Genomic DNA, 24104 nt, shown 5'->3' with positions numbered 1-24104 from the left:
CAACAAAAAACGTGATGAGTTTTGAAAACACTGGCAGGGAAACTGGAACTTGTTATATGTGTAGATTTTAAATGTACATCATAATTCACTAGGCATAATTCAATTTGAAATTATTCCCTCCTTTATGTAATGCAATGGAAGAAAAAAATCAACTCAGTAATGAATGCATAGTCCATTATAGTTATTGTGTTCTTTTTTCAGTGGTGGGGGGAGAGAGGGGGATAACACAGCAGCTTTATTCACTCCATGTGGCAAACCAAATTGCTTCAAGTAAAGTGCAAATAAGACAAACACTAAAATTGAAATTTTCCTTCATCTTTTACCCAGAGGCATAAGCTGTGGTTGTAATGCATAAGTTAAAACAGCAATAATAATAATAACAGTGGAAAACCAAATGGAAATATTAAACTCGGTTAGACAACTGATTCCAAGGGGCAGCAATTTTCATGCTCCATCTGCTTGGATAAGATTTCTTGTTAATCAGGACTATAAAAGGGTGTGGGTGTTAGATTCTCTTCTGCTAAGGCCATAAAAGTTTCTGAGCAGTGCTGTGATACTTATCTGCTGTATCTAGATTATTATTTTTTAATTTCCAAAGATTCCTTCACTCAGGACGTTTGTTAAGTGAATCCCTAGGGAAAATCAATAAAATAAATGCATGCTACTAGCACTAGAGCAAACAATGGTCGAGAATAAATAAGTCTCAAGTATTCAAATTAGAAGTCTTGACTTTTATGTTTAGATTAAACTGGGGACTATCCCTTATCAATATATTGGAGAGGCATAGTAAATAAAATACATGCATAGGAGTTTTAAAGCAAGCTAACTTAACAATTTTTAATAATTTGTCATCAATGTTATTCTTCCCCCAACCCCTGACCCAATTCTATACATGTCTGGAAAATAGAAACTATCACGGGACTTTCTTTTTCTTGGTCTTACAAACATTTCTACTACGCTCATTTTTTTAATTGCCATTGCCTTTGTATTAAGAGGCTTAATGGAACATGTGACTTAGATTAGAATGCAATTTGTTGGAAATCAAAAAGAGTATAGAATTAAGTTTCTCTTTTTGTTCTATTACTATTTTAAAATAGTGGTTGCTCTGGGTTCTGATGGGTACCCCACTGCTTAGAATCCAGTTCTTAGTTGTTAGCTCTGTGATTCTTGGATTACTTATGTAGCCTTTCTCATCCTCACTGATAGCGATTGTTCAGATAAAATGGGCAAAAGAATTTCTGTTTTTTCCACAATATTGCAAATATTAAGTCAGCACAGCTCTTGGGTGAGATTAAATATATAAATATGTATGTATATGTCTAAATTTATGTAAACAGAGCCATAAATGTTTGCATGAACCAATTGGGCTGGAGAGATAATGCAGGTGTTAAGCACTTGCCTTGCACATGACCCTGTTGTATCCCAGGCATCACATATGGTCCCCCAAGCACTTCCAGGAGAGGACAGAGCCAGGAGTAAGCACTGAGCACTTCTGAGTAAAAAAGGAAAGAGGAGGAAGAAAGGAAGAAAGAAAGGAAGGAAGGAAGGAAGGAAGGAAGGAAGGAAGGGAGAGAGGGGGGAAGGAAGGAAGGAAGGAAGGAAGGAAGGAAGGAAGGAAGGAAGGAAGGAAGGAAGGAAGGAAGGGAGAGAGGGGGGAAGGAAGGAAGGAAGGAAGGAAGGAAGGAAGGAAGGAAGGAAGGAAGGAACAGATAGATCAATGAAAGAAAAAAAGAAAGAGAAAGAAGGGAGGAAGGGAGGGAAGAAGGAAGAAAAAGAAGGAAGGAGGGAGAAAGGGAGGGATGGAGGAAGGGAGAGAGAAAAGAAGAATCAACTTTGTTAAATGTGAATCTTTCCATCCATTGCTATAACATGGATTGCTTAAAAGGTCAGTGCAATTGATTCTAGATGAAGGGGCCCCTAGCAGATAATTTCACACAGAGCAATTGAAATAGGTTAGAAAACGCCTGCATGCACACCACAAACTTAGAAGACAGAAGGTGTCAAGTAATTATTTCCTCCATGCTTTCTATATACCAGGCACTTCCCATTTTTAGTAACCCTCTTGTGTAAGTACTGCCTCCTTTTTAGAGATGAAATCAGCAAGGTTGAGGTTGAAGTCTCACAATTATACTGATTGAGTGGTGGGCTTGGATTTTCCCTACCCCCATATTTTGCTTTTCTAACGAGGCATCAAAGCCTGATGGAGAAGTTGGAAGCTCTGGCCGACCTTCAGGGCAATAGTGACTTGTCCTTTAAGAGCAATTCACACAGTCTAGATAACTCCAACCACAGCAAAAAAGAATCAAGAATAATGAATGCACTAGCACTGCAATGGCCCCTGGTCCCCTGAGAACTGCTTGGGCGGCCTAAAATATTTTTTAAAATTAAATTTCCAAAAAGAATAACAAGGATTTACAGAAGCTACGGATTCACAGGCTGCTCAAACTGTCTCTGACTCAACCCTGAGACCTTTGCCCATGGTATTAATCAGAGGATGGAAGAGAAGCACAGCAGCTGCCTGACGACATCCTGGGAGTGGTAAGTCAGAAGTGCAGGCTCTGGACACGTTAGCCGCCCTGGGTTTCCACCTTTCCTATGGATTTCCTCACTCACCTGGCATAGATTACATTCATTTGCACAAGGCTCCTTTGTTCAGCTAGAAAGTAGGAATAAAATCCGGCCTGCCTTCTAGGTTGTTATGGTGATTAAATGGATTAATATGCATGAAGTGGCTTAGAGCAGCATTTCTCAATCTGGTCCATATGGCCCTCTTTGGACCCCTAGGATATTCCAAAGAGGTCACAAGTGAAAATCACAAAACCAGCACAAGACTAGGGAGCCAACCTGTGGGACAGAGGGCTCACAGGAAAAAAAAAAATTAAGGTTGAAAGGAGCTAGGTCAGAAAAATGTTGAGAAACACTGACTTAGAGAATGTTTGGCAGCTAGTAAGTGTTCCAAAAATGTTACTAGAGCTATTCTATAGATTATAAAGATTATGATAGATGTAAAGTCTTTGCAAGCTTGTGTGTGTGTGTGTGTGTGTGTGTGTGTGTGTGTGTGTGTGTGTGTGTGTGTCCTTGCATTTCTTTGCCCTTTTCTGCCTTGGTCTTTTATCTTTGTTTTATCTTAGGGATGTCAAAGCTGAGATGTTGAAAGCAATAAGTCTTCGAGATTCTCCAGGTCAAGAGAGAACATAATATATAAGCAACGAGTTCTCTTTCTCTGCTCCAAAGCCAATAATGCTTGTCCCAGAGAAGAATAAGGGGGCACTAGATAAAGATACGAATATCATCAAACAGGAGTCTACATCATCCAAGACGGACAGAAGAATCTACTTTTGGGAAGGCTCTAGAACGCTGGAAATTCTGGTCCAGTTTAGCCAGAAAGTTCAATGCAGTGCGCTGAAGATATGCTGTTGCTCAGTCCCTGAAGGACCAGAGATTACCTGGTCTGGGCCCAACCTGGTGATTGCTAGGGGACCTCTAGATGTACTCAGAAGATCATGTGGCGCCAGTGGTTGAACTGCGGTCTGGCAAATATTAGTATGCACACTAACTGCTATATTATCCCCCAGCTTTATGCTCCACTTTTTTAAAAAACATGAAGCAACTTTGATTGACACCCTCAGAGGAGAGCAGCAGGAGTGTCTAACTGTGGTGCCACCCCAAGTAGCCTGAGGCCAGCCCTCTGGCTCCAGCCTTAGCAGCTTCCCTACCTGGTTCCCTAGGTTCAAGGTTCTAGAGAGAAGGGTCCAGGTCTCCCAAGTTCCAGGCACACATCTGCAGTTGCAGATAGGAATGAGTCATTTGGACATGAGAGCTTCTAGTGACATGCCAGCAGTCACATGTGTCCCCAAAATTGCCTCTCAAGACCCAGGGGACATGGTGGCATCAGCTCATCTTCATAACCAAGAAGGCTGCTTTTATTCACAGAGTTTGAGAAGTAAACAAGAGTCCAGACACTTACCTCGATGAACAACTTGTTGGAACGGAAAAAAAGACACTAGAATTGGCTATAGGTCCATGGCTATGCATAACGATTTGGGAGATGGCGGGGGAGCAAACTATCCTGATGCTTGAACATCACAGAATGTTCGATCCCTGAAGCCACATATGGTCCTCTGAACCCTGCCAGGACTGATCCCCAAATGCAGAGCTAGGAGTAAGACTTGAGCACAGCTAGGTGTGATCCCAAAGCAAAGCAACAAACAAAGGGAGTCAATACAATTGCAAGCAGATGACCCAAACTACAGTTAAGAATATTTTAAACAATAAGGCACAGTAGGGAGAAAGATGAAAACTTGGGTTATTGGTGAGAGGACACTGGGCATTGGTGGTGGGTTTGCAATTGAATCATCAAGAGCTCCAAATTCTGTTAGTGCCAGATTTATAAATCACTGTGCCAAAATAAATTTTTTAAATGGATAAATTTGTGTATTTAAGATAAAAGGCATTGGATTTACATTCACATTCACATTGGATTCACATTCACATTCACATTGCTATAGCCTGTGCAATTAAGTGCTCTGCAAGGCAGCCTTACTTGAACAATGATCAATGGGAGCCCCTCCTGCTGACCTTGGCCTTGACAGGAACAGGCTTCCCCAAAGGGACATGTGCTGGAGAGGTAGAAAGGATAATAGCTACTTCTCAGAGCTAAAGGGACTGGTGGGTCACCCTGGGAAATCCTAAAATACTTGGGAGGAATTTAAAGGTGACTGAAGAGAGCCAGAACAGAAGAAGCATTTTGTTATCACTATTACATTTTGCCATGGAGTCTCAATGTGTGTGGCTTAAGAAACAAAAGTCAGACACTCAGCTCCATCTATTACAAAGATAGAGCATGCATGGCGTAGAAGAACCCCACGCCTGGTTCTAGTGTGAATTTTGCGCGTCTGCACACCATAAGCAATTATCAGATGTTAGCAATAGAGTTCTCACACTTCATCTCAGTGCTGACCCCTCCTAGCCCCAGAGATGTCAGATTCCACATGGGAAGAGCCCAGCGTCTCAAAGTCTCCTCCACTCTGGTCTCAAACTCAGACTGTTAGTTGTACTTCTAACCCACTGGCTACAGGTTACAGGTTTCCATGACTTCTTCCTCTGGGTTAGTTGATTTTCGGGAGAAGCTTATAGAAGTCAAGAAATCCATTTACTCACTAGGTCACTGATTAATTGCAAAAGCTTAATGGGGGCTGGAGTGATAGCACAGCGGTAGGGCATTCGCCTTACAAGCGGCCAACATGGCCGACCCGAGTTCGATTCCTCCGCCCCTCTCGGAGAGCCCGGCAAGCTACTGAGAGTATTTGATATGCCAAACACAGTAACAACAAAGTTTCCAATGGAGACGTTACTGGGCCCGCTCGAGCAAATCGACGATCAACGGGAGGGCCTTTACCTTTACCTTTACCTAAGCCGGGAGCAGCCAGATGAAAGAGATACCAAGAAAACAGGTGGAGATTCCATGATATCTCCAGGCACACCATTTTTCCTGAATATCTACATTTTTTTTTATCAACCCAGAAACTCTCTCAACAACTTTTTGGGTGTGTTTGGCGGGGAGTGGGGGTGGGGGTTTCGGGGAGGTGGTATTGGTTAATACCAATGGTGCTCAAGGGCTATTCCTGCTCAAGAGTGACCCCTAGTAGTGCTTGAGAGATTATATATGGTGTCAGATGAAAACATCATTGGCCACATACAAGGCAAGAGTCTGATCCTGTCTCCAGCCCTCTCTCAACAGTTTCCTTGGCCACTGAGGATTAATTAGCCTCCATTTTCCCCCCTCCCCCCAGAAGTTGGGGGTGGGGAACTGAAGGCTCCAACCCTGTCAACACTTGACATGTTTTCCTACAAACCAGCCCCCATTCCTAGGTGGCTGCAAAAAGTCACCTCATTAACATAACAAGAGACACCTTTATCACACTCAACACTTAGGCAACGCCAAGGGTTTGGAGACCTGTGATCCAGGAACTGTGGGTGCAGAAGACCAACTTTATAGAAGAAATACGAACATTGATCATCTGGGTAACCAATCTTTATATTTATTATAAATCTCAAAATTGCATGTGAATGGTACTTGGAAGGCTTCACTGCATTGTCCTTCACTCTCACTGTTGCTGATTTCAATCTGGTTACTTTATTCTTCATGTAATTACTGTTGCAGACTAGGCCTGAGCATCTTGAGTTTCCTAACCGTGTGAGCACTGTGGATTTTATCTCCCTCCCCCACGTCCACAGACAATTTCAATTGGAATCATTAAATCATTCTCGGCTATGGGACATGATTCTCAGTCTAATCCTTGGTAACATATGTACCATTCATTTTATGCAGCATGTTTCCCCCTAGAACCAAATAGTTTTATGTGAGACCCTTAATAATTAATTTTCTAGTGGCTAGAGAGGTGCTACAGCAGGTAAACTGCTTGTCTTTGTTTGTTTTTTGCTTCCACCCACCCCTTTCCCTTCTGGTGCCAGGAGAGAGCCAAGGGTCTCACACATGCAAGGTACACCACCACAGTATGTCATACCCACAACTAAAATCACTATTTTATTTGATTTTTAAAATAATTATTTATTTATTAGTGAATCACTGTGAAGTACAGTTACAGATTTACAAACGTCCGTGTTTGCATTTCAGTCATACAATGATCGAGTATCCATCCCTCCACCAGTGCCCATTTTCCACCACCAATGGTCCCAGCATCCCTCCTATCCCCTCAACCCGCCTCTTTTTTCTTTCTCTCTTCCCTTTTGGGTGTTGTGATTTGCAGTAGAGGTGTTGAGTGGCTGTCATTTTCGGTCTATAGTTTACTTTCTAAGCTGCTTATCTTGTACCACATATGATCCTTCAAACCCCACAAGCAGTGATCCAGGAGCACTTAGTTAGGAGCAAGACCTGAGCACAGTCAGGTGTGGTCCAAAATCCAAAGCCCTCCCCCCAAAAGAAGAAAAACAAAGAATGAGTACAAAATAATTTGCCTCATAAAGGTCTCCCTGCCCCCACTTCTAGCTTTCCATTCAGTCATCATCATGTCATATCCTAGAAAACTTGATTTTAACTTTTAGCATTAATTTTCTTTTTTAATAGTTTAGATAATATGATTACAATACTATTCAAGTTTTACAGTATTGATGGTTACTGAACCCCACTACCACCAAAGTGCCCATGCCTCCCTCCCACTGTTGCTATGCCATCCCTGGTCTGATCTTCAATAACTTCCCTTTCTCCCCTACTGTTTGCTAGTAGAGGACCTTTGGAATCCAGGACCAAGAGTTTTTCCATTGCTCATTACAGTCGTTCCCTTGTTTTGCGTCTCTGTTTTTATTCCACAGATGATCACAGATAAGTGAGATCATCAAGTGCTTGTCCTTGATCCCTCTGACTTATTTTGCCTAGGCACCAGCACATACCACTGGTGAATCACACTTGGTTATGGCTTAATTAAAGTAAGAAAGAAATCGCAGCATTGATGGCAGTGTGTTAATATGACCCCCCTATAATTTTATTTCATCTCTAGCAAATGGCATGGTTTCATCTTGTTTCTAAGACTGCATTGTATTCTACTGGCCATGTATACTGTGTAAACTCAAAAGGAGAGCAGTGGTCTATCTCTCCCCACCACCCACGTTCTGTAGTCTCACGTCACTTCCACCACCCTGGGGAGGTCGATGGCGATGGGAAGGCGAAGGCAGGAAACAAGGGCTAGGCTGGTTGATGTCAGTTGCAGTTTATTCCATTCCCATCTCCATTCTCCTCTGATTCTCCTCCTGCTTCTTCCTTCCCCATGTTACTTCATTTTCCTCCTTGATCCCCCTTCATTCTCCTTCAGGCTCTGGAATCTGGATCTGGATTCCCTTTCTCCTTATCCTTCTGGATTCTGGATCCTGATCCTCCAGCCCACTCTTACAGTCTAGTTATATCCCAACCCATGAGGGTTTGGGGCTTTACACATAGGTGCAGTCACAATCAATAGGGGTAGAGTTCTTTCCCTTGGAGAAGCCGCTTCTAGGACAGATTCTCATTAGCAGGTCGACCCACCCTAGGGTGGAATCCCATGGGTGTGTTACTCCTCTCCTTGTCCAACAAACATATAAACATTCATAATATTAATCATTTTGTATAGACACAGTAAGAAATACATTAAACTTATAAAATTGCTCTCCTAGGACCATCTCAATCTCAGACTACAGTGCTCAGGCAAGATGGTCTTTCCTCTCCCTAGCAGGGTTCTAGTCTCATTGTTACTTTTGGATCATGACAGCATTTGTCTATGATCAAACTCTTAACTTTTAATTAAGAATCGTGGCACTTTGGTCTGGCCCGTTTCGATGCCAGGGTAGCTCACAGCTTGCTCTGGGTCCATTCAGTACCGTTGGGACCCTGCTTTTTGGGTGCTAGGGACTAAGGGAAACTGAGGATTAAGTCAGGAAAGCAGATGTCCAGGAGTTAATAATATTCAAAGCCAATTAAATCCTAAGTTACAAAGCATAATATTAACTGTCTTCTTATATCTATACAAAAAGGTCAATGCTTTAAAGTAAACTATTCATAAGACATAAGGAGAGGAGAAAGACAATATTTCACTCATACATATAAAATCATAGATTTCTGAGGAATCTGACCTTACAAGTTAACAGAGTCTGATTAAGGGGAAAAGCTGATTAACTGGTTGGGTAGGAGAGCATAGGGAAGAGTTTGCAGATAAACACAATGTAATGGAAGTGCCTCAGGAGCACTGTAATAAATCTGAGTTCCTTGTGGCATGGGAGAAAGGACAAAGCAATGTCATCCTACAGTATACTGTACTTGTTTATCTATTCATCTTTCATGCACAAATTTGGATTGTTTCCATATGTTGTCTATTGTATTAAGTACTGCCATAAACATAGAGCTGTTTTTTTTTTGTTTTTTGTTTTTTGTTTTTTTTGCTTTTTGGGTCACACCCAGCAATGCTCAGGGGTTACTCCTGGCTCATGCACTCAGGAATTACTCCTGGCGTTGCTCAGGGGACCATATGAGATGCTGGGAATCAAACCCGGGTCGGCCTTGTGCAAGGCAAATGCCCTTCCCTCTGTGCTATCGCTCCAGCTCCTAGATATAGCTGTTTTGTTTTGTTTTGTTTGGGGCCATTCATAGTGGTTCTTAGGGCTTACTCCTGGACCTTTGTTCAGGGGTTACTCCTGACAGTCTCAGGGGACCATACACAGGGCTGAGAACCAAACCCAGATTGACTGTGTGTGCAAGGCACTTATCCACTGTACTATTTCTCTGGGACCAATGTAGTGCTATGCTTTTTTATTACAGATTGTTTTGGGGTTTTTTTTTCAGAAATTTTGAGGGGTAATTAATTTTTTTTAACTTTGAGGGGTTGTTAAGTATTTTTATAAATAGTTTTTAATCCGATAAACCTTTTCTGTGGTTCATGGTTTCTTCTTTAATGGCATGCATTCATATATATGCATTTGTACATATTTTGGGTAAGTATAATATTGCCTCACATGTCCCTGAGAATTATAATCAGATATGGATGTCATATGTCATTGTTATTACAATCTCTTTTGGCCGTGAATTTTCTCCAGTTTGGGTGTATCAGTATGACCAATTTGTTTTTCTAGAGCTTACTTTTCTATTTTAATTTTAATTAATTTTAGGCACTTTGTCTATCAGCACTGTCAGCACTGTCATCCCGTTGTTCATTGATTTGCTAGAGTGGGTACCAATAACGTCTCCATTTGTCCGCGTCATGTCCCTGTTGTGTGCTAGTGTAGCCCAATGGCATCTGCTCACTCCAGGAACATGAAGTGAGACTTGTTGATACTATTTTTGGCATATCGAATACACCACAGGTAGCTTTCCAGGATCTTCCATGGGGGTGGGATACTCTCGGTAGCTTGCCATGCTCTCTGAGAGGGACGGAGGAATCAAACCGGGATCGACAGCGTGCAAGGCAGATGCCCTACCCGCTGTGCTATTGCTCCAGCCCCACTTTGATCTAATATTGTTAATGATAAAATTTCATGCATACAATGTTCCAATACTGCACTCTCCACCAAAGTGTTCACTTTCCTCCACCATTGTCTCAGTTCCTTTCATCTCCTGGGCTGGAGTGATAGCACAGCGGTAGGGCGTTTGCCTTGCACGCAGCCAACATGGCCAACCTGAGTTCGATTCCTCTGCCCCTCTTGGAGAGCCTGGCAAGCTACTGAGAGTATCTCGCCCACAGGGCAGAGCCTGGCAAGCTCCCCATGATGTACTCCATATGCCAAACACAGTAACAACAAAGTCTCCAATGGAGATGTTACTGGGCCTGTTCGAGCAAATCGACGATCAACGGGAGGGCCTTTACCTTTTACCTTTACCTTTCATCTCCTACCACCTCCCTGTGCAAATTTTCTTTTTAAAGATGTTGCAACTCTTTAAATGTAACTCTGTGACATGAAAGATGTGTCAGGTAACTTGATTGTGGAAATCATGTGGCAATATACACATGTACCAACTAATTTTACTGTACAACTGAAGTGTGTACAATGTTATTTAAAATGTTATAATAAAGTCAAAGATGCTTAGTTAATTGGAGTATCAAAATAAATACTGATGCAAGTTAATTCTGCTTAGCAATCTTTGGTTTTACTTTTTATTTAAAGCAAATGGATGAGTAGCATGGTGGAGTTACTTTTCTATTACCTTAATAGGTCTATTTCCTGATGCTTTCCCTGTCCATTAGTCAGAAAACTGACTAGAAGCTCTATGAAGTTGAGGAGGGAGGTGTCTGAGAGGGTCATTTTAGGATAATGGAGCAAGGAGTCCGCAGTTGGGTACTCGTTCCCTAAATTCCAGAACGAGAATGGCACTACATTGGTACTAGAATTGGCAACACCAATTCCAATTCTAGTACCATAAACATATATGTTTTCCTGTGGTTTATTCATGAGTGCTATGTGCCTATCATTAGGTCTTTTTTCTTAAACTGTGGGTTGCATAACTGAATCTGTGTATTGCAAAACAAATTGGCATAGTAAAATGGGTCTGATCATGCAGCGATCAAAAATTTATTCAAAATAAACCATGTAATGAATTCAAGATTTTTCTGACAATACTCACCATGTTGCATTTCTTGAGTGAAAAGGGGGTGAGAGGGGGTCATGAGTGGTAAAAGATTAAGAAGTCCTGTCTTAAGGCATTGTTTTAAGAATATCACATACTTAAATTTATTTGCAATTCAAAAGAAATTTTCTTATCTTAAGTATGATTATGATCTCTTTTACATTTTCATTTCATTTCATCATCCTGTTATTCATCAATTGCCTCGAGCAGGCCCCAGTAACGTCTCTTTCATCCTAGCCCTGAGATTATATTCAAGGCTCTTTTGGAGAATGAGACCCATCATTGTTACTGGTATTTGGCATATTTGGTATGCAACGGGGAGTTTGCCAGACTCTGCCCTGTGGGCAGGCTACATTCGATAGCCTGCAAGTTTGTCCAAAGTAGGAATGAGATAATAAGATGTCATAAAAAGATGTCCTGATAAGATGTCGCGCGGCTGTGAATGCGGCCGTGCGGTTCCGGGAGCTGGATTTTATAGTCTCTGAGTCTTGGCCGTTGATGGGATTACACGGTGCCAGGGGGCCAGGTGGTGGGTGTGACCCCCACCTACTGGAATTTGGAGGATGTGGGTGGAGGATGCTCGACTCCAATCCGAGTAGGCTTGGAGATCTCGCCCCAGAACCCGCGTGGCTTTGTCCCTCTGCCAGTACCTTCATGTGTGCGGAGAGTGGTCTCAGCATGGTGGTGGCTGGTTCTGGAGGTCTTTGGCTGCTGGAGCCCTGGTCGGAGCAGGGAGGAAAGCTCAACCCGTTCCCCTCCAAGGGGCCTCGGCGAGGAACAGCCAGGCACGGGGGCAGAAGACTGCACTGTTCTCGTCTCGCTCTCTTTTACACACACACAAAAAAAATCAGAGGTGCAGAGAGCTAAAATCACCTTCACCAAAGTCATACAGTAAGATTCAAAAACAAACACTTGGGGCAGGTGACTCTTAAACAGTGCTCAGGGCCACCAGAGTCACACCAAATAATACCTTAGGCAGTAAGCCAGGCAGTGTTGAAGCTTGAGTTCAGTCTGGCTCATTCACTATAGTCCTTTAGGTTCTCTTCCAGGCCTCTAGAAGCAGGCTTTAAATCAGTCTCTCCTTGCTGTGCTATCCGTTCATTTCATTTCTAGCTTCTGTTAATGGACTAGCTGCCATCTGTCAATAGAAATGGGATGGAGGATGATTATTGTAGACCTTAGTTTCTGTATATAGACTTAAGAGAAATTTTTATCAAGCCATATTTTCATCGTTCTAATTTTGAATTTGGGACTATTCAAGCTTTTCAGCTAAAAGAAAATCTTTGACTTCTCCTCAATGCAACATGTCTTGTAAGGATATATACATATATTGTTATTAGATATCATAATAGTTATATATATTTTATTGTCATATCTCATATGGGGGATGATACAGCTTCTACTTAATTCCTATCATCCAGAAATTTGTTGAAATTTCTCATTCACTATTATTTATCACACTCTGATCCAAATTGGTGTGTCTTATACTGTGGGTTGTAAGCCCAGATGGTGTAATTGAATGTGGAGATCCAAAAATTAATGGCAAAAATAAAGGTTTCTGAATATAATGACCAAAACTTAATTCAAAATCATATGTAAAATGAATCCAAGGTGTTTATGGTCACATTTATCCTTATTGAATTGTGAGGTTCAAGGGATCATGAAAGAAAAGTTGAAGAATCTAAAGAATTTTATTTTCCTGGGCCACACCTAGCAGTGCTCAGGGCTTATTCCTGGCTCTGTGCCCAGGTATCACTCCTGGCAGACTTGGGTGATCATACAGAATGCCAGGGATTGACCCCAGGTCAGCTGCATGCAAGGCAAATGTCCTGTCCCTTGTGCTATTGCTCTGGTCCTTCCAAAGCATTTCATTGCTGTTTATTCTTGTTTGTGTTTCTGTACTACTACTTCCTTAAAGCCTTAGAGATCTGGCTTGTAAATTTGAGCTCATAGAAGTGGGGTTTTTTTTGCCATTTTATTATATTGAAATGACTTTAGGCAAAGAATAGATTCCAGCTATAATATTAAATTCCATATACATAATTTATAGATAGCTAAGAAAAATAGACAACATCATTTGGATGTAGAATTAAATAGATTCAAAGCATATTACTCTGTATCATTTTTACTTTGACTCCAAGTTAACATTTAGTAGGTTGGAAAAAAGGTTTATTTAAGCAAAACTCGGTTTGAATGTTCAGAAACTTTTTCAAAGATGTAAATCTTTAGAGGAACATGAAAGACATTAGTTTGTAGTTTAGAATTGTATGAGAACAAAATCATCTGAGGTGGCTTGTGAAATATTCTCTGTTGGCAAAACATTCAATATTAAAGGGAAAAAATTTGCACAGCTTAATACTTTCCTTTTATGACTATTGTAAGAATAAAACCACCTAATAAACATTAAAGAAAAAAACTGGCTCATTTTTGGTGCTTAGTTATCTCTGGAGCTGCATAATCTCAAATCCAACTGACGCGTTCATGTTAAAACCAACACGTTTGGCCAGAGATATGGTACGAGGTTGCCATCTGCATTCAATGAAGCCAACTCTTATTCGAACCCCAGAACTGCATATAATTCCCTAAGTACCACCATGGATCACTCCTGAACCCAGAGATAGGAAGGGCCCCAAGCACGATCTGATGTGGCTCCAAACATAGGCAGTCAAACAAAACTTGCACTGTTAGTTTAGTATTCTAAAATAGAAGACTAACCTACAGAGGTTTAAGTTTTACTTCTATCTCTTAATTGTACATCTTACCATGATTTAATTTCCTCATATGTAAAATGCAAATTACAATAACTTCTATTTTGTGCATATCTTAGGAGGACTGTCACTGTCACTGTCCTCTCGTTGTTCATCAATTTGTTCGAGTGAGCCCTGTAACATTTTGAGACTTGTTGTTACTGTGTTTGGCATATAGAAAATGTCACAGGTAGCTTGCCAGGCTTTGCTGTTGTGGGCTAGATACTCTTGGTAGCTTGCCGGGCTCTCCGAGAGGGGCGGAGGAATCAAAGGCGGAGGCATCAAACTCTGGTTGGCCAGGTTGGCCAAGTATGATTGGGATATGTGGGATAATGTATATAATTGGGATATGTGGGATAATGTATATAAAGTACTTACTGCATTAAAGCATGTATGCAAATATGTGACGCATTATGTTATGTGTAATAAATTCTCAGTAAATGTTATTTGCCATTATAATAATTATGTAACCCCAAGGTTTTAGGAACATTATATATATATATATATATATATATATATATATATATATATATCACTGTCCTCCCATTGTTCATCGATTTGCTCGAGCGGGCCCAGTAACATCTCCATTGGAGACTTTGTTGTTACTGTGTTTGGCATATCGAATACGTCACGGGGAGCTTGCCAGGCTTTGCCGTGGGGGCAAGATACTCTCAGTAGCTTGCCGGGCTCTCCGAGAGGGGCGGAGGAATCGAACTCCGGTCGGCCATGTTGGCTGCGTGCAAGGCAAATGCCCTGCCGCTGTGCTATCGCTCCAGCCCATATATATATACATATATATTATATAAATACTCATATGTATATATATATCATATATATACTCATAAAAGCAGTTGATGGTAATATGATCTTCATAGCACACAATGCTTTAGAGAATCATTTTCTTATTTTTTTTAATTTTTAATTAGTGAAATACCATGAGGTACAGTTGTAGACTTACAAATTTTTGTGCTTGGGTTTCACTTATGCAACGATTGAGTACCCATCCCCCCACCAGTGCCCATTCTCCACCACCAATGATCCCAGTATATCTCCCACCACCCCACCATGCCCTTCCCATCCCACCCCGCCTCTGTGGCAGGGCATTCTCTTTGGTTCTCTTTCTCCTTTTGGGTGTTGTGGTTTAAAATAGAGGTATTGAGTGGAAATCATGTTCGGTTTATAGTCTACTTTCAGCACGCATGTCGCATCCCAAGCAAGTCCTCCAAACATCCTTTACTTGGTGTTCTCTTCTCTATCTGAGCTACCTTTTTCCCCAGCATGTGTGGCTGACCTCCAAGTTATGGAGCGAACCTCCTGGTCTCAACTATTCTTGGGTGTTAGTCTCTTATTCTGTTACTTTATATTCCACAGGTGAATGCAATCTTTCTATGTCTGTCCCTCTCTTTCTGACTCATTTCACTTAGCATGATACTTTCCATGTAGAATCACTTGTATGTAAATTTCATGATTCATCTTTTCTAACAGCTGCATATTATTCCATTGTGTAGATATACCAAAGTTTCTTTAACTAGTCATTTGTTCTCAGGAACTCAGGTTTTTTCTAGAGAATCATTTTCTAATAGAGCATTTGGTACAACTTTATATTGATAAGGATATATTGAGAAAAAAAGTTTCAGGTATAAGTTGGAGAGATAGTTGGTGAGATAGTTTTCTCTGCATGTGGCCAAGCCCAGTTTAATATGGGCTATCGTCAAGGTGCAGTGTCAAGGATACCCCTGAGCACCAACAGTAGTGATCCTTAGGTGCAGAGGCAAATTTCAAATTCAAGCAAGTTAAGAAAAGCAAATAATTTATCCCATTTTTTATGTCAAAAGTCTAACAAAATTTGCTTTAAAATATATTTCCATGCTGGATAAAATAATTCAATGAAGGGGCTGAGCAAATGCCTTGTTTGCAGGAAACCCAAATCCTTAGCACCAGCAGGAATTACCCATAAGCACAGAGTTGGGAGTAGCACCTGAATATTGCTGTTTGCAGCTCCCAAACAAACAAAAACATATCCAAATATAATTTTCTATACTCCATCCCTCACCCCATGTGCACACAAGTTGAATGCAGTGTTTTAAAATGCTTTCAGGTTCACTCTGACAATTCCTTGCTTATTAAATTGATGGAAACTTAAAAGAGCAAAACATATCATTAAAAAGAGCTTGTTCAAACATTATATAAAAATATTTCCTGTAACTATCCATATTTTGTACTAGAACTTTTCATTTCAGGAGAGAGATGGGCCACACCCAGAATTGCTCATAGTTTACTCTCAGTTCTGCATTCAGGGAGCACGTCTGGCCGTGTTCCAAGGATCAAATGTGCTGCCAGGGTTTGAACTTGGTCAGCCATGTGTAAGGCAATAACCTACCCTCTTCAGTCCCTTAGAACTTCTTTGCAGAAAAAAAATTGCTAAAAAATAACTATTGTAGACTTTTCATTTTCTATCTTGCTTTTTAAGTTTTAAAAGAAATAAACAGGAAGACAAAAACAAACTTAATTTAGGAAAAAGGATTACCGTTAATGTTATCAGTCCTTGAACTATCCTTTTTTCCCCCTTCAAGTTGATGATTCTCATTTTTAAAATGACCAAGATGAGAAATGAAACTGCATTACACAGATGGATTTTCTCCTTGAGAGATTGATGGATTGGGAGCAGAAAATAAAGCATTTCAAGTTGAATGTATGGTAGAGGAAATGGAAGAGTAGAAAAGATTTGGCGGTTTGTTTTGCTGAAGATTTTTGCAGCTTCACCCTTCTACTTTCCCCCTAAAAATCTGAGAAAGACACTATGGGGTTGGGAAAGGCTGAAGCAGATTGACTGCAGCTTATATGTGACAACGTCTTTCTGGGAGAAGCTGTCCAGTTGCATCTAGTGACTCATTTGGGCCAAAACACAATTCTCAATATACTTTTGCACAGAGAAGGACTCAGACCCTTGGCTGAATAGTGGCAGCATCCTTGCTTTCTTGTTCTTCATCACCTCTTAAAATCACCATGCCACTTACTTCTCTGTCATTTTTTGGTACATACAACATATATTCAATGTTCATTTCTCAATTGTACATGTTTAACATTCTCCTTCATGAATATGAATGAGTTTCTTGAAAGATTACTAGAATATCTACAAACTGTTATGTCACTCTATTTGTGTTGGGCATAAAACCAGACCCCTACTCCCTCTCTTTGGAGCTTTTCTCTATTCTGTGCTCATGGACATCTTTCCCTGCTTAAGGAGCTTCATTGCCAAGAAAACCCCCTTTCTAGTCACATGTTCCTGTGCTTTTTCTAAGACAACAGTTTGCTGTTTTTTTTTTTTTTAAAAAAAATAGCTATGATATAGAACTTTGACAACGGGAAATGAAAACCAATCTCAGAAGAGCTTCCAGGATTTTTTTTTTAGTGAAACAAGATAAATTTTATTGAAATTGACTTAGAAGATGTAAGGGGGAGAGAGAAAATGTAAATACATCTTCCAGAGAGAACACGGACTTTTCCAGATTAGATAAAGCAAACAAAGAGATGTAGAGACAAGTAAGCAAGGTACATGTTCAAGGGAGAATATGGGCTTGAAAAGCAAACCTTTGGAAAGTTTCTGGGTCATGAATGCTTGACACAAAATTCTAATAATCTATAAATAGTGAATATATATATATGTGTGTGTATATATATAAATTTTTAAGTTATACAGGCTGATTTGTGTTGTCTTTACATGTGACTCTCTGAAGACGTACAGTCATTTCTCTTGTGGTTTACTAGTATGAAAGGTCATTACCAATGCAATTAAATAATAATAAAAAGTATGTTGTTTTAGGTACCTTGTGGAAACAGAGAGTACAAAGTTGATAAGCTACTTGTAATCTAGTAGAAATATGATACTTCATTTGCTAACATTAAATCAACTGAATATAATATCTTGGTTAAATCAATTGTGTAATTGGAAGCTCAGCTATTTTGTGAACTAGAGAGTTTGCACCTTCTCTAGCAATCAGTTTGCATGAATGAAAGTTCTTTTATATGAAATTTCATGGAAAAGAGTAACAGAAACTTCTGTTTCTTTTTTCTTAAATAAGCTTTGTCATCAAGAAGGGAGTAGGATGATTTTCTCTGAATGATATCTAGCTGATAGTGTTTGGTGATATATTCATTTCATTGAGTTTTTTTTATTATATTCCTCCATTCTCTTATGGCTTTTAGAGTCTCATTTTATAGAACTGGTGTAAATCTTATGAGTTTTCCTTTGAATAAAAATTCATTCATTTATTTATTTATTTTGGTATTTGGGTCACATAGAGCAATGCTCAGGGATTACTCCCGGCTCCACCACTCAGAAATAATTACTGACAGTGCTTGGGGAGTGCTGGGGATCAAATCCAGTCAGCCACATGCAAAGCAAATAGCCTACCTACTGTACTATCACACCAGCCCCCAAACTTTATTTCTTGATCTTGTTGCTTACAGTATTGTCTCTGCCTTTGGTCTTTCTCATTTTGAGTACATCCAATGTGAGTTGGAGTTTTCACTGGAACTCTTCAAGCCCTTTAGGTATGGGTGCCTGAACTCATCACTCTAGGAAATTCTTATCAATGATTTTTTTAACTATAGGTTTTTCATCAAATTTATCTTCCTATTCTTCAGGAACTTACCTGGTTCTTATATTGTTTTTCTTGAATATATCACACAGTTCTCTGGTATGGTGTTTATTTCTTTACAGACTTCTTCATCTTTTGTTTTTAGAAGTTTATCCCTATCTTTCAGCTCTTCTATCTTTTTCTAACTACTTTGATTTTGCTACTCATATCTTCTATTGAGTTATTTATTTATTTATTGCTTTTTGGGTCAAACCTGGCGATACTCAGGGTTTGCTCCTGGTTCTGCACTCAGGAATTACTCTTGGCAGTGATCGAGGGCCCATATGAGATGCCAGAGATTGAACCCAGGTCAGCCATGTGCAAGGAAAATGCCCTACCCACTGTATTATCGCTCTGGCCCCCGAGTTATTTTTTTAATATAACCTACCATAGTCTTCATTTTTGTCATTTCTGATCATAGTTTTCTCATTTCTGTTCTCATAATTTTTGTTGATTACCTGTGCCATCATCATTTTGAGCTCATTAAACATTCTCACCATGGTATCACTAAAGGATTACAGAGCTGGTTGGTGTTGGTTGAGCTTTCCATGGTACTTTCTTTGCTCATTGAACTTGGTCTTCTTTCTACATATCTTCCTCATTGGGTTTGCTGGACTCCTGTCATACTAACGATGGATGTAGTTAGACCCTAGAAAGTCTCTGAGGGATTATATTGGGAATTATTCTTTTTCGTCCCTGCTCATTGTAACCCAGTGACAGGAAGTATAAATGTGAACAGTGTGAAAATTTATGGCTAGAGTTGCCATTGTTTATCAGGAGATGTGGAGCTAAGTATATTGATATGGTAGAGGATGCTGGGATTATCTGGAAAAGACAGAATCCACCCTGATTCTGAAAAGGCCCTGGAGTTGTCTGGTTGTCTTTTATGTCACACAGGTTGGAACACAGAAAAGTGAATGTCAAAGAGAGTGGAATGGTTTTTATGTGACTGACTTCAATTTCAATAGGTGATTTCTATTCATAGCAAGACATATTTGGAAAATGCTTGTTCTGAGGTGGGGTGGGAGAGAGTGTCTTTGTTGCTCTGATAGCTTCTCCAGGGATACAACTTCTGATTTATCATCTAGCTTTAAACACTTGTCAGCACACAGTATGAAAATCTAGGCCAATTTAGTTTGAAGCAGAGCCCAGAAAAGTTCTTGCACAATATACATTTAAGAGGGTTTCTTTGGGCAAAAATAGTTACATGGTGAATTCTGTTCTCAGAGACATTCTTTTCTTACAAGGTTATGTGGCGGTGACTCTATTTGGCAGGGTCTTTTTTTTTTTTTTAATACTCTGGAACAAAACCTGAAGCCTTATAAAAGTACAGAGAAGCAAAATTACCTTCTTAGGGAAACTAGATGAAAAATTATTCTTAGAGCAACAATTAAAAGAAACTATACACCCTCAAAAGTGAGAAGTATCTAAATCAATGTTCCAATGGCAATAAGCTCAATTCTGCTCATACGTTCTGTTAAAAATTTATAATTATGTATATTCAAATAGCAATAAAATAAAAGCGTGTGTTATACTAATGATGTTTCAAATGTTTTTTTTTTCTTTTTCTGGGAGGACTGAAGACTTGAGCAACATTCAACGGTGCTTAAAACACTATATTCAGGGATAGCTCCTGGCAGTGCTCAGGGGACTGTGTAATGTGCTAGGGATTGAACCCAGGTCAGTCACATGCACTGCAAGCACCTTATTCCTGTACTATTTCTCTAGCCTGTCAGATATTTTCATATGTTTCGATGCATGAGAATACTATTGCTTTTGTTTCTCTTTTCACCAACATGACGGTTTCCTTTGACGTTTCATGTTTCTCATTTCATTTCAGTTTTCTCTTCCTATTTCCCTTGGATCCATCTAAGATTCCTGATATGTAGATGTGCTCTCTTACAGATCCATGTAACTGAAAAGTCATTTCAAGGACTTGGACACTCATGCTACATCTTTGTTTATCCTAGACCCCAGAAAGTTCCCTTTTCCTGGTTTTCTTTGTGTCTGTGCCATCATATTTTTATGATACTTTATCTAGTTTGGTTGAGAGGTCCCAGACTGATAAAAACAACTTTATTTTTTTTCACCTTTCAGTATTCATAGCTACATCTTAGCTGGTAAGTCATCCTTTCCTGATTCTTGGGCTCAGCAAATGTTTAACAGATTTCCTTGAGAAGGGGTTAACTGGATAAGGAACTAAAATATACTTTAAATGTCATATCTGTACTTTCTTTTTATCCCAAACCACATGTTCTTTACCCAATACCCATGAAGTTGTAGTAGGTAAGCCCCGTGCCTGAGTGTGAGGGAATGATGTCATGAATTAAATTGTCATTTCTGGAAATTAGTTGCTAATTTACATAAAGCAAATCAAGACGATAACCTCTTAAAAGATTAAGGAGTAATGTGTGCAGTCTTTATGTTGCCTACAATATAGCAATCCATTTCCAATAATCAACATCAACGAAAGTACTGGTAGATTATGTTGATTGATGAATTGCTTGGCAACAGACTTCCTGAATCTTAATAATCACTCTCAATAGCATATACGATGAGATTTTATATTAATGATGATACTCATAGCATTTAACTAGGTAAGAAAGAATCCTAACCTAAAATCTAGCAAAGGAAAAGGCTGTTTCTGTTGACTTGTTAGAAATGAACTCTGCAGCAAGACTGCTATGCTTTAGAATATCAGCTCTGGACCAGATAGATAGCTCAATGGGATGAGCACATGTTTTGCTTTGGGTGACTTGGCCTCTATCCAGGGTACTATGTGATCCACTGACATCTCAGGGGTGACCCCTAACTATAGAAATCTGCTGGATGTAACCCTGATACTAAAAAAAAATAGAAAATAAAAACTCAGTTCTATAATATCCTGCATACGATGAAAACCGCAATGAGATACCATCTCACACCTCAGAGATTGGCCCACATCTAAATGAACAAAAGCAATCGGTGTTGGCATGGATGTGGCGAGAAAGGGACCCTCCTTCACTGCTGGTGGGAATGCTGACTGGTTCCACCCTTTTGGAAAACAGTATGGACGATTCTCAAAAAATTAGAAATTGAGCTCCCATTTGACCCAGCAATACCACTCCTGGGAATATATCCCAGAGAGGCAAAAAAGTATAGTCAAAGTGACATCTGCACTTGTTTGTTCATTGCAGCACTCTTTACAATAGCCAGAATCTGGAAAAAAATTGAGTGCCCAAGAAGAGATGACTGGTTAAAGAAACTTTGGTACATCTACACAATGGAGTACTACGTAGCTGTTAGAAAAGATGAAGTCATGAAATTTACATACAAGTGGTACTACATGGAAAGTTTCATGCTAAGTGAAATGAGTCAGAAAGAGAGGGATAGACATAAAAAGATTGCATTCATCTGGGGGACATAAAGTAACAAAATAGAAGATTAATACCCAAGAATAGCCTTGATCATTACCAGGAGGATTGCTCCATGGCTTAGAGGCCAGCCGGGCATTCTAGGGGAAAGGGCAGCTCAGATAGAGAAGGGAGCACCAAATAAAGGGTGTTTGGAGGATCCTCCCAAGATGGGAGATGCATGTTGAAAGTAGACTATGGACTGAACATGATTGCCACTCAATGCCTCTTTTGCAGACCACAACACCCAAAAGGAGAGAGAGAACAAAAGGGAATGCCCTGCCACAGAGGCAGGGTGGGATGGGGGATGGGGGTGGGAGGGATACTGGGATCCATAGTGGTGGAAAATGGGCACTGGTGGAGGGATGGGTTTTTGATCCATTTGATCATTGTATAATCGAAACCCAAGCACAAAAATTTGTAAGTCTACAACTGTACCTCATGGTGTTTCACTAATAAAAACTTTTTTTAAAAAGGGGAAAAAAGTATCCTGCATATGGGACCAAAGGATCTCTCTTAATCCTATGTTACAGAACTTCCTCCTCTGTCATACGGGATTAAGTTTGTTATAAAAAATTATACAAAATTACTAAGCACAAAATTACTAAGAGAGTTCACTTTCAACAAATGATAAATAGGCATTTTCTTTTATTTCTGGTGGTGTATCAACTTCACTACTTTACCACATTTAGGAAGATCCTTATCTTGTGAGTCTTGTTGGGAAACAGAACCAGTATGGGAAATACAAAGCCTACAAGAAAATGCCAGGTTCTTCCTTCCTAGTTTATTTTTTGGCTAAGGCAGCCACACACCCCAGGTTTAGTCAATTGGACAGTCAAACGTTAGAATCAAAGCATGGGAGAACCTGACAGAAGTACTAAATGAAAGTATGTGCTTGGGGCATTTGCAGGGATACTGTGCTGTGAAGGCTTTCAGAATTCTTTCTCTTGTGGGAAAACAACTATTCTATTCTATTCTATTCCTAGATTTTACAGCTTATTCCCAGATTCTTCAATGCCTGGTGAGCTACATACTGTTGTATAAGTAAGTTCTCTTTCTCTCTATCAGGAAATCAGCAAGTATTGGTTTCCACTCTTAGCTTACAGACTCTTATTACGAAGGTTATTCTTATGTCAATTTTTAGTGAATTCATTTGGAAACATTCTGGAAAAAAAATGTTATTTTATCTTAGTTCTGAAGCACCATAAAGAAATGTTTCTGCCATGTGTACCTTCAATATTGAGTGCCTCTGGTTATATCTATCACAAATGCTTAATAAATATTGACTTAATAAGTGGTGAGTTTGTAAATGGTTTCAAAACAGACAGTGATAATGTTCTCTCCCCGCAAAGGGTAACAACTTAAACATAAAGCAATCAAAATTGGTATTTCCACTACAGGCAAAAATAAAGGATCAGAAAATGTACTGCTTGAAGCAAATACAAGTCTTTTTTAAAAGAAGGCAACTTCACTTTATGGCTCAAATTGTTTCTACAAATAATTTTTTTTAATACAAGGGAAGGAACATTGATAGAAAAAAAAGACTAAAAGTAATATTCAAAGGAAAATAACTTACAGTGTGTTTGGAACTGGACACGGTCTGGGTGCAGGTGAGAGCGGCCTCCCGAGTTCTTCCTGCATGGAGAAGAGGATTCGGGATACCCTTGGTGGCGCGGAGACTGAGGGACCCTGACATAAATCCTTGCTTGTCAGAATCTGACGCTTCTACCAGACGCATGAATGAAAACAACTATGACAAGGAAAGGTGCTCCACTTACTTCATGAGGTACAAAAACTGCCGAAAATTTTGGAATTCTATCATGGCCCAAAGAGACAAAATGGAGTGAAGCCGTATATGCTGACAGCTGCCAACAAAGATGAAATTTTGGGAGTCAGGGGAAAATGTCAGGGGAAAATGCCTTATTGATTGTTTGCATTAAAATGGTATAGATATAGATATAGATATAGATATAGATATAGATATATATCCTACAACAGAAACATACTCAAGTACTTCAGATATTGGAATTTTCAGGCATACATTATTAGAAAAAAAAGTGTTGTACTAAAGATATAAATAATTGACATTAAAATGGGGGTAGAAATTATGAATTTTAAATAAAATAATAAAATAAATTCTAGAGCAAAAATATTCAACAAAAATTATATTGAGTGGAAAATTTTAAAAGCAAAATAAAATAACTGAAGCTAGTATAGATTA

General features: G+C 39.6%; 1 protein-coding gene across 1 annotated transcript; it reads left to right on the top strand.

Annotated features, from left to right (window-relative positions):
• Positions 1 to 2494: 2494 nt before the first annotated feature.
• Positions 2495 to 23730, top strand: LOC130038887 (coiled-coil-helix-coiled-coil-helix domain-containing protein 7-like). Its single transcript, XM_056130692.1, has 3 exons — positions 2495 to 2538; positions 20589 to 20611; positions 23462 to 23730. The coding sequence occupies exons 1-3, from the start codon at positions 2495 to 2497 to the stop codon at positions 23728 to 23730; spliced, it is 336 nt and encodes a 111-aa protein (XP_055986667.1).
• The last annotated feature ends 374 nt before the right edge of the window (positions 23731 to 24104 follow it).

The sequence above is a fragment of the Sorex fumeus genome, unplaced genomic scaffold (genome assembly GCF_029834395.1).
Source record: "Sorex fumeus unplaced genomic scaffold, SorFum_2.1 ptg000081l, whole genome shotgun sequence".
Lineage (NCBI taxonomy): Eukaryota > Metazoa > Chordata > Mammalia > Eulipotyphla > Soricidae > Sorex > Sorex fumeus.
Note: the sequence above shows the minus strand (reverse complement) of the source record. Positions and strands in the feature narration are given on the sequence as shown.